This window comes from Vulpes lagopus, chromosome 21, assembly GCF_018345385.1.
Source record: "Vulpes lagopus strain Blue_001 chromosome 21, ASM1834538v1, whole genome shotgun sequence".
Lineage (NCBI taxonomy): Eukaryota > Metazoa > Chordata > Mammalia > Carnivora > Canidae > Vulpes > Vulpes lagopus.
Window position 1 is genome coordinate 20929795 of NC_054844.1, and position 12429 is coordinate 20942223.

The 12429-nt window shown below is 32.3% G+C and overlaps 1 protein-coding gene across 17 annotated transcripts in view; it reads right to left on the reverse strand.

The window, feature by feature from the left end:
- C2CD5 (C2 calcium dependent domain containing 5) overlaps nt 1-12429 on the reverse strand; it is a 98901-nt gene that overhangs the window by 43957 nt on the left and 42515 nt on the right. For all 17 annotated transcript variants that reach the window (XM_041736050.1, XM_041736049.1, XM_041736047.1 and 14 more), the window contains one exon: nt 8816-8924. In XM_041736050.1, the coding sequence (XP_041591984.1) occupies nt 8816-8924 (109 nt within the window). The remainder of the gene's footprint in view (nt 1-8815; nt 8925-12429) is intronic.

The following is a 12429-nucleotide window of genomic DNA, read 5'->3' on the forward strand; positions in this document are numbered from 1 at the left end:
AACACCATGCTCCTCCCAAAAATCCATAGAATTACTTATAATTTTAAAAAGATCTCATTTTAGGAGATACTAAAATTTATTTATTTTATAAACTATATTTCATACAATGTTATATTTTTCTTCTATGGGTCAAAACTCCTCATAGATAATATCACAAATCTTTCTTTTATAAAGTAATCTCTATATCAACTTGGGGCTCAAACTCACAACCCCAAAATCAAGAGTCACATGCTCCACCGAGTCAGTCAGATGCCCCATAAATCTTTTAATATATCCTTTTATTCGTAGTCATGAACTGAGCTCTAGATCAATACCTCACTAATGCTTCTTTTAGAGGTAATGTCTGCACACTTGGGCTGACATCACAACTCATTCATTTTACTACTGTTACTTTTCTAGAGCATGGCCATAGCTTGATATCTTGCCATCTTTTTAACATTTTATCTTATTTCTGAAGTGCAAGTGAAACTGGTAAAGATTCCTAAAATGGAAGTAAATGCTTATATCTCAGAAAGTAAAGAAGTGAACGATTCAACATAATATGCCTTTACAAAACTGAATCTCTTTGAGATTTTAGGCAATAACACACTTGCAACTAAGAAACCCTGACTCCCTAAATGTTGAATTTAATCCTATTTTTACATAGCTCTGGAAGAGAAGAATTCTGCCCTTGAGAATCTTTGAATCTGGCTTAAAGAAAAAAAAAAAAGGAAATGGACAATATCCAATCTAATTTTTAAATAAATAAGAAGAGATAAAGTGTTAACTGAGCTCAAATAAACATCTTTAGTACAGTGATAATCTATCTCATTAAAGGACAGCATGAGAAAGCCACATTCTTAAACACCTTAAAGTATTACTCCAACACAAAACAACTTTTTGAAGATAAATTTCCCCTAGTGAAGAAGAAATTAGTTCAGATTTAAGTATGTATACAACCTCAAACTAGGTGGGGATTCAACACCAACTTAGGAAGAACAGTCCAATCACAGAGGAAATGATATGCAAATTCAGAGAAGACACCAACTTGCAATAATTTGGGATGTTACGATGATAACTGGGATATAATCCATGTTAGATCAAACTGAAGTCTTCATTATTTATAAAATAAGTCAGATATATAATTCTTCCTTATCTGTGAGATTTCCCTCTTTATATATAGATTGTATATTATATTTACATGTCACATAATACTGTAATTAAAATCCAGTTATATTAGATATATAGAGAGCAAAATTTCAAAAGTAAGAAAATTATACATCTGACTTATTACAAATAATAAAGAATGGATAGTAATCAATCAATATCCAGTTATATTATATACAGACAGAAAATTATTACATTTATATGTTGTATTACATATAAAGAGAAGCTCGCACATCATACATGGCTATGTTTATGTCTTCTTGAACTCTATATATCTACCTCCTAAAACTCTTATTAAAATTCTTAAAACCAAAAGCTGCTTAACTACTTTGGGTTTAGTTTTGCACATCTGCTCATGAGTACCTCCCAGATGTGGTAAAAATAACTGCTGCGATCATTAGTAGAATTCAAGTTCTAAGAAAGCCTATCTCCATTTAACTACTACACACATGCACACATACACACAAACACACACGCAAGCACAGCAAAATAGTATAAGATAACCTAGATTAGGTATATAAACAGGCTGTCTGGGAACAATTGTGTTCCCAATCCCCAACATCATACTTAAGACATGGTAGGCACACCACAAACATCCACTGAATAAAAAGATTTTTACTTAAAACTGAAAAAAAAAATTTGGATTATCAAACTGCTAATCACTTTGTTAAAATTAAGTACGTTTAATGTAATAATTATATTTATTTTCTTGGTTTTATTGGGTTTTTGCCCCCAAAGGAAGGTAAATTTTCTAAACAACTAGAATTCAGATAACTAACAAAAAGAGAGTAACATTTTCTAAATTCAGACCACTCAAGTAAAGCTTAGCACTAGCAAAAATGCATTCATTGTAAGACTTTAATACTAGCAAAAACTCATTCATTGTAAGACTGAGAAAGTTGTAAGTAAAATACGTCCTTAAATTTACAATCTAAATAAAACTTTCTAAAATATTCTCAAAACAAAGGAAAGTTACCTAGTTTCAAACAAGCTGTTCCACTAAGTACTTAAACCGTTCACTCTTAAGTCTAAGCTTAAGTCTAAGCTTGGAAGCTATTTTTCTTTCAAACCACATTATATGTCTTCTTCATATTTCCTTTTATGACTTCCTGAAAAAATATCTAACCTCACATGCATCATATATGAAAAAAGAATAACAAGTTTTCCTCAACTACACTGAGACTATTCCTAATTAAAAGTTATAACCATAGGCTATGCATAAATACTTTCAGTGGTAAATTCAGAAGAATAAAAAAAAAAAAGCATAGCCATCTGAGAAACACTGAGCTATGATTTTTAAAACTTACTCTTAGAATATTTTTTACAACTCAATTTTCAAGCAGACTTGGGTTTCTAAAACATAGGATTCAACTACTCATCGGGATTTTCGATCTGTAGCTATGTGGGATAATCTTAATCCACCTCTTTCTCTCAGCTCAAAGTTGCCAAGACACTGCTTTACTTGCCACATTCCACTAATTACCAACTCCTATGATTTCACATTTAAAATATTTTATAAATTTATGTTAAGAGTATAAGCCCTGAAGCCAGAGTAGTTAGGTTCACAGTATAGCTCAACAAGTTTGTATCTTACTTTGGGAAAATTGTTTCGTTTTGCTCATCCACAAAATAGGAAAAATACCTACCTCATATCTATGTTTTGAGAATTAAATAACCTACTACAATAAACCACTTGGAAGAGTGCCTGGCACATAGTAAGTGCTCTATAAACTTTAGCTCTCCTACCATCACCAAATCCTAAATCACCTATCTGGCCAGGAATACTGCAGTCAACTAAGTAGCCTCCCTGTCTCTTGTCTTGCTGCCTTTAAATCCATTCTCCATCCTATAATCATGATCTAAAACAAATGTGACTATGGGATATGCAGTCTTATTCTTATGCAGCCTGTTCCTGGCATGTCACACACAGAGCTGCAAATCCTGCTTCCTCCTTTCTAGTAGAAAGATTCATCTTGTCTGTCGTGAAGTCTGTTACCAGGACAAAAACATAGAAGCAAGATAAGAAAAGGTAATACTGTAACTTTAAAATAAATTTTCAGGTAATTGAGTTTTCTTCCTCCTGCTTTACAAAAATATTTTCTATCACTATAGTTAACACAACCTAAGACAGCAAAGCAAATGGGACACACACACACACACACACACACACACACACAGCTCAATTAACCAAGACATTCTATATTCAAGGGCAAACAATAGGTATGGAGTAACTACGTAAATATCATCAAACAGGTAATGGCTAGGGTCTTGTTTTGCAACGTACACCTGAAGTTTCAGAACTACATTCAAAGGATGGAACAATATGCTTCTAAATATACTGTCTGAAAAATAAATCTTAATTTTTTTTTAAGATTTTATTTATTTATTCTTGAGAGACACAGAGAGAGGTGGAGACATAGGCAGAGAGGGAAGCAGGCTCCCTACAGGGAGCCCGATGTGGGACTCAATCCCAGGACCCCAGGATCACGCCCTGAGCCAAAGGCAGACGCTCAACCACTGAGCCACCCAGGCGCCCCTGAAAATTGTATCTATGTAAATCTCTTATATATACTTCAAACTGAACTCAAGAATTACCTTTCCAAGTTTCCCTGCCACATAGTTAATCACACCTTCTTCCTCTTTAATTCTGTATCTTGTATCACACCACACCACAACACACAGTAAACCATCAATTTATTTTTTCTAACCTTCCAGAATATGATCTTCATGAAAACAGTGACTGGCTGGCATCCTTGCATGCCTATTATCTAGCAAAGTGCATGGCACAAAATTGATTCTAGTAGATGCTTGCATGATATATATTTCATGAAATATTGTTGTGTGATAAAAATGCTTTCTTATATCTTTCTATACTTTAATATTTCTGAAATAAAAATATCTAAATAATTAATCAATATATTTAATATGGTAGTGGTGTTTCTCCTTTCTCTTGGAAAGCTTTTATTAAATTGGTGATACCTCACATAATAAATGGTGTCAGAGAATCCAGGAAACTCAGTATTGATGAACAATTTCTAACATTAATAAAAATCATATCAACAATAATTTTTCTTACTGACATGATCAATTCTTGATTTTCTATGGTAATACAAGACAGTAATCGCTAATTTATTCCCTAATTACAGAAAAGAATACATTAATTGTTGGTATATATTTATCAAATATAACATTCTTAACATTATTTTTCAGAATTATCACATTATTTTTCTTAACCTAATATCAAAATCAGCCTGATTTCTGAATATGTACCATTACCATAAAGATTCTAATATCTTAGTCAAAGGCACAGAGCTATGAGAACATTAAACTGAAAGTGTCAGCTTTGATTTTAATATTCTGTTTACTTATATCCATCTTTTTTTCATACACTTACTACCTGACTTTATTTTAAATGATGGCAAGATATACTGCTTCCTCAACCATGTTTCTCCTCGCCAAATTCTGCAATTCTGTTTATGGGAACAAAGTATTATACCTATAAGATTTAATGATTTAAAAAAAAAAAAAAGATTTAATGGCTTTTCTACTTTCCAAGGCTGTTCTCTCATCTAACACACATCTCACCCTAAACAACTTTGCCCTGACAACATTTAAGCTACTTATATTATTAACGATCAGTCTATTCCAATATCCTTTTCTTACATAATTAAGCTTCTTCACTGCCCATACACTAATCTGCCTACATTTTAAAAACACATTCTTATTTTTATTAAATGAATCTAGCAGGGTATTTTTCTCACTAAAAGTATAACGCATTACATTAAAAATGATGGTTTTAATTCTAATCAATATGATAACATACTGGCAAAAACTTGGATAGGAGATAGAGGTAATTTCCCTGAAGACTTAACTAAATGATGTCATTCTAAATCTGCAAAGGTTAGACCTGATCAGATTGTTTACTACACTAAACTTAGGTAAATCTGCATGACGTACATGAGATACTTTATAGTCAAACATTCATTACTTACATCCGAACTTATATCCTGGACTCCTAAGAACAAAAAAAGTTTACAATATTGAAAAGATTATGGGATATTATCTAAAATGCTGAGTCTCTTGGTGTTTTTGTTTTTCTGTAAATAGATATACTGGTAAAATCCTTTAGGCAAAATATCAGCTCCTGATACTGAATCAAAATGGTTCTATTATTTAATTCCAAAAATAAATAGCACAATAATTTAGATAGTTATATTAAAAAAATATACTTTTATCAAAAAGAAAAATTGGCTTTGACTCTAAACCACATCATCAGCTGTAAATTTACCTTAGTTAAGTTTCTCTAAAACCTACAAACTATATCCATATGTAAAATTACTTAAAAAGAAAAATCATATTCTCATGTGGAAAGGGAAGGAAGGGAGCTTATGAAAGCTGTTAATCTCCCCCAAAATCTGCTCTTACTTACCAAATTTTGAAACACTTCTAGAATTATAAATAAAAATGGTAATAGTTACATTTCTATAGTATTTATAGACTACTAAATATATTATATTCAAATCTAATTTAACATTTAAACATACTTTAAGCTTATCAAACTAGCCATTTAACACTTACAATATATTTAACAATATTTCTTTAATCGTAAAGTTAATGTCTATGTCATTTACCTAATATGAAAAAACTGCCCAAAATGTAATAAATATAATTTAAATTTAGTATTCTGAAAGTTAATCATCTAACAAAAGCCATTTGTAATTTATGGTATTTCTATGGTTTTGGTTAATTCATTTTAGTTAACACGTTTTTATATTTGCATTTCCCTGGAAACTGTAAGAGTTTTAACACATGTACTGCAGAATTTATCTGTATAACTGAATTGACATTAAACCTATTTAATCTAGAACATTTCTAAAAACTTCACTGAGCTGCCATAATTTTTGTCAGCATATGTAGTACTGAATGACCATCAAAATACCTGAATTGAAACTATTCCAGTCTAGCAGTTTGTAAGATCTTGTGTTACCCATAATTCCGACAAAGGCTGAGTTCAAAACAGCAAATTAGTAGATCAGTTTTAGGTGCAGAATAGTAGGGAAAAAAAAAAAAAAACACTACAAACAAGAACATAATTGACAACACCACTCGACAGGAACTGGAAAGACACAGACAGCAGAGTTAATAAGAAGTAGAAATAGAAAGAGAAGAAGGAGCATGCTATCATAATCTAATATCAACTAAAGTCGAGTTGTTTAAGATAATGACCTTGATTTTTAAAACCACTCCATTCTTTTCCGTGTTTAATATTTAAGAAAGGAGAAAATTCTAAAAGAGCTAACTCGAAATAATAATAATCCATAATTAGCAGGTGGTAGTGGTTTTAAAATAAGATTTTTTTCCTTCTATGCTCAGTGTAAAATGAAAATTTCCCATATTCACTAGACAAAAAAATAGCTGCAAGATTCATTTGAAGGTGCAAATACAGCACTTTAAACATTAGCACATGCATCTCGATTCATCATAAGTTTCCTCAGCAAAGTAACTCAGTGACATAAAATTAATACATCATCATCATGGTAGATGCTAATCTAGAGGGGTTTTTTAACATTCAGCTTTTTTCAACAAACTAAATCTTTTTCATAAATAATTATTTATGAAATATTAAGAACATTAATAAAACGTTCTTAAAATCTTTTATGCATAATACATATATAAAACAACCCAAAGAATGTGATATTTACATCAAAATACTGTAATAATGAAACCATTAGAATATATAGTCGATTTGTATTTAACTGAAAATAAAACAAAATTAAAATATAATTTATGTATCATTAAAAGCATTTATATTATATGCCCATAATCTTTTGGGAAATAAGTACATTAATAACTGAGAATTTGTAAATGCAAATTGAAAAAAATATTCCAAAAAGGGGAGCAAAGTAAGAAAATGAATAAGCTGATAATTACAATACACAAAATGTATTCTGTAATAAAAATTCCTGTTTTCTTCCCTGGGCCTGGATTCTTACACTTCTCACACCACTATAATACACTGGCAAGAATGATAAGCACGAAAGAAGAGTTTTTTGTCAAAAGTAATGGGATTTTAAATACAGCTCTCTACTTAAACTTTTTTAAGTCACCCTTGTTTGTTCTCCCAGACTCTATGGCTTACTCAGAGTACATGGAAGCAACAATAAAATCATAATGTTTTCAGTAAACAGAAGATATCACCAACAGTTAAATATATTCCTGAAACCATTTTTGGAGCTTATCAGTGGGTGCAATCTATTAAAATATTTGAGTCAACAGGCCAAAGAAACAGAGGCAACAAGCCTTGGGCCACACAGTTAATGTCAGGTATATTAACTCAGTAATTCCTTGAACTTTCCAAATAATACAAGTTCCTAAACATAAAGATATGGAACTTGAAGTCTCCAATGTCTCAATACATTAAACTGGCATCAATCTAAATATGTCTTTAATTACTACAGAATAAAGAAAAGATCTCAAATTGACCAGAAAAAAATAAGAAATAGTGGGAAAAAATAATAAACCAGAGAAGAAAAAGAGAAGACTAATGCTTAAAAGATGTATTTGTTCAGCTTTAAGAGTTAAATAATCCTAGCTATTATTCTTCTGAAAATCTCGTTCCAGCTCTGGAAAAAATTCCATTCTGTTTCTCTGGAATTATTAACTGAAATGACATCAAACCACAAGGCACAGGTTACATTTTTTCTTAAATTTAAAAGAATGGTAATGTTCTGAATCCCCAAAATCACTATCTGCAATGTTTTGCATAAAATAATTTCGAAGAGTTTTACTTTTTGTAGCTATTAGTACAAGTGTCAGGAAGAGGTTATTGGAAGTGACAATTTAAATTTTTCAAAAATATGTACGTATATATGCCAAATAAAAACAGTAACATAACTTCAGCTTTAAAGTATATCATCAAAATAATAAGTGACTTGAGCAAATTACTAGGAATCCAGTCAATGAGAACTGCAAGAACACTCCATACAGAAAGTTTCTACCACACTTATCATGTATTTGGGATTTAAAAAAAACCATCAAAGCATTCCTAAACCAAGGGCCTGAAATTGAAACTGATTTGATGTCTTTCTTCTTTTATGATCATGGTCCCATGTTTTAAAGAGGTGAGCTACTATTCTTATTTGTTTACTTATATAGAATAAATAGCTTCAGAAAAGAAACCGAAAATACACAGACAGAACTATTTTTTTTTTAATTCTTAGATACTACACAATGTTTATAATTACATTTCAAAGGAATACTTCTTTTAGGAATAAGGAAATTACTAAAATATCCTACAGAGAATTATTGCTAGTTAAAAGAATTAACATCTTATGAAAATGGTCAAATTGCAAAATTTGCTATCTGCCTGGATCAAAGAAAAAGAGCTGACTCAAAAGTTACTTAAGGATTCCTTCAAAGTGATGCTTTGGCCAAAAAAAATTAATCAAGATCTCTTTGCTTTACATAAAAAGCTAACTAGAATATACTTCTACTTATTTGATTTTTTTTCAATTAGGGTTACTGCAAATACTTAAAGCAATATGCGCCAGTTTATATTTTCTTTTTCATTTTTCAGTTAGATTTGATTTTTTTTAAATTATAAAAATTAATTTTAATAACCACAGTTTAAGTAAATGCAATACTGAAAACAAACTTTTAAAGGACATACCAGGATTGTGGATACGATCCAAAAGCTTCACAGAGCGTGCACTAACAACACCCCCAACATGCACAAGAAATCCAGGAGGAAATGCCGTCAAGGTAAAAAATGGAAATTCCTAGTAGAAAGAAATGGGGGAAAATATAATTGACCATGTGTAAAGTACAAAAAATGTCTTTGTTAAAAAGTCTGATCCCCATAGATTATATTCATCCTATGAAATATGAATCCTATCCCTTAACAAAAGGCTACCAACTAGTTACACATTATACATGCTTTGTAATTAAAAGTTTTCTAAGATGTTTAGAGTTCCTAATCCTTTCCCCATATATATCATGTTATACAATATCCAAACACTCTCTTTATCGATTTTCAGTGAGAAAAAAAGGCTCTCAGAGTTTTGGGATATTTGAACACACTCTTCCTTCCTCTCTATCTCCTACTCAGATGCAAATTAACAGGGAGATGCAAGGATTCTCCTGCCCTTCTATTCAATGTCTACTTCTCAGTGGGGCAAAATCCCCCTGATGTACACTTACTCAATTCCAGGCTACTGGTAAAGACTCTTGGCCTAGTCCAAGAGATCAGTAAGAATGTGGGACTGAGGGAAGAGTGAGAGAATAAGCAGTGAGGGTTAAGACATTCATGGAAATGTGAAGGGCAAATACCAAGCTTTACTGGGTAGAGAATCGCTGTGTAAGATTATTTACTCTATGAACACCAACCCCAGCGGGAGAGAATTTTAAGTACATAAATGTATGTTAAGGAAAAGGGAGAAAAATGTAGATGACAGAAAGGGAGGAAATAAAATTCCAGGAGTTCTTCCAAGTTTCATTCTCCCATTCTCTCTCAAGGACATCAATATCATCAATTTAGAGGTAAGAGAGAAATGGGAAAACAGAGAAAGGAAATTCACTGAAATAGAACCCAGGAAAAAAGGGAAGCTCTTGTGACTCTCCAAATATAGAGGCCTCTCATATTACAGAAAATTGGATGCAAGCAAGGAAAATTTAATATGTGCCTCATCTGGCTATAAGATTAATGTAGCTCACTTAACCAGAAGTCACTTACCAGTAGCCTCAGCTATTCAGAACATAACTGAGAGCTGGAAAATAAGCAAAACAGTGCTCTCAACAGTCAAAAGAATTGCTATATATCCAAGTACTAAAATTTATTTACTTGACTCATAAGAAATCCCTATAGACTATATCCATACTATGTCATACAGTAATTAAAAATACATAATTTTAGGAACATATTTTAAAATCTAGCAATATCTTTTTTTTTCTGGACCATAGCAGATTAAATGTAGCAAATAAAAGCTAAGAGATAAAGACATACAGAATATACTACTAGAAGCAGGCACATGTAAAACAGCAAGGTTACTGACTGGTTGCTTAAAGCACAGAGAATACACTCACCAAAGCATAATTCACAAAGCATAGCAACTTGGAGTCATGTAGCACAAAGGCAAACGGTCCTGCACATTTGAGTTACCCATGAAGATATAGTATAAAATATATAGAGGATTTAGAAATAAATTCAGTTAGAATTTAAAAGTCATATTTAAATTAACAAGGGTAATAAAAACCTAGGCTACATTTAAAAAAAAAAAAAGTAAAAACCAATCTGTGGAAATGGATAGGTTTGTCCTGCTGATAAGCAAAAAGGAAGAAAGGGAGAGGCTAGGAGGGGAATTTCACTTACATGTATTATAAAATGTTTAGTCAAAATGTCTCATTTCCACCTGAATTTTTTAAATATAAGTTTTAAATGAGAAACATACAAGTAAGCTTATGCTATCAGAAACTTAAATATCTTACCTATGATTTTCTTTTTCAATTTTAAGTACATGGTTTTTAAATTTCCTCAAAGTACTGAAGCATAGCATAAAAAAGCACTTCACATTTAATCTTTATACTTAAACATTTTAAATATTCTAGACAAAAGACTCTGAAAGTAAAATTTTTGTAAGCTAAATGGAAATCTGCACATCTTTCTGAAAAGAAAGAAGTTCAGTAAATTCACATATTGGAAAATATCTGCATATCAGAATTTAGGAAGGTTTAAAAATGAACCTAGGGATCCCTCGGTGGCACAGCAGTTTAGCATCTGCCTTTGGCCCAGGGCGCGATCCTGGAAACCCAGGATCGAATCCCAAGTCGGGCTTCCGGTGCATGGAGCCTGCTTCTCCCTCTGCCTGTGTCTCTGCCTCTCCCTCTCTCTGTGTGACTATCATAAATAAATAAAAATTAAAAAAAAAAAAAAAGACTTCACATTTGTATTGTTTAAAAAAAATAAAAATAAAAATGAACCTAAATGAACTTGCGATTCTGACTCTTCTCCAGAAGACGAGATAAAGGGACAAGAGGAAAAGTATCATACCAGAGTTGCTGGTCATAGAAGAAAAAGTAGGGGAATGGCTGTCCAAAGAGGCAGACACCTACTCTGTCAACTTAAACCGGCCTACCTGTCCAATCAGCACACTTACTTTAACACACAAAATCTAACCTGGAGCATGTAAAAATGGCATGGTTATTCAACCAAAACTCCATCTTCAGATAATTCTTTCAGAAGAACTACAGCTGATACCCATTGTTAAATACCTATCATCTCCAGCCCCAATATATAGTGACTACTAGAAGTACTTACAACAGTGCCAGCCCTCTGTGAGCTATAAACCTGGTTTCTTGAAATTTCTGATTAAAACAGTGAGGCAAGGAGCTGGTCTTAATTTCTAGTCTATCATTATTCCTGATAAATTTATAGGTTCTCTTCCACTGAAAAGAACAGCTTCCTTAAGATCAGCCAAGACTAACCCCTTTTTAACGCCTAGATGGGAGTAATGTTTTAACATTTAACTAGAATTTTTCTTAGAATATATTTAAATAGTTTATTTTTTAATCAAATATTCCCTTTATTATCCCAAGAAACCAGAGTTAACTTTTGAGATTAAAAAAAATTCCAGGAAAAAAAAAAATTCAAGAGGGGCAGCCCGGGTAGCTCAGCAGTTTAGCACTGCCTTCAGCCCAGGGCATGATCCTGGAGACCCAGGTTCGAGTTTCACATCCGGTTCCCTACATGGGGCCTGCTTCTTTCTCTGCCTGTGTCTCTGCCTCTCTCTCTGTGTCTCTCATGAATAAATAAATAAAATCTTAAAAAAAAAAAATTCCACGGGCAGCTCGGGTGGCTCAGGGGTTTAGCGCCACCTTCAGCCCGGGGCCTGATCCTGGAGACCCAGGATTGAGTCCCACACCCAACTCCCTGCATGGAGCCTGCTTCTCCCTCTGCCTGTGTCTCTGCCTCTCTCTCTGTGTCTCTCATGAATAAGTAAATAAAAATCTTTAAAAAAAAAAAAAAAAATTCCATGCCAAATTCCAACTATGATTTATTGTATAATTTTACTCCACTTCTAAAAAGCTCATAATCTATCTAAACAGAGTTTGCTTTATGCCAGTGTTTCCCAAAGTGTGGTCCATACTAATAGATATTTCACATAGAAGATTTCATTGTAAAATATATTTCGGAAACCCTAGGTTAAACCAAGTCAACCAGGTTTCTTTATTGAAGAAAAATATACATCCCAGCAGCTGAAAAGTAACTTCATTTTTCTTACAGGTGAA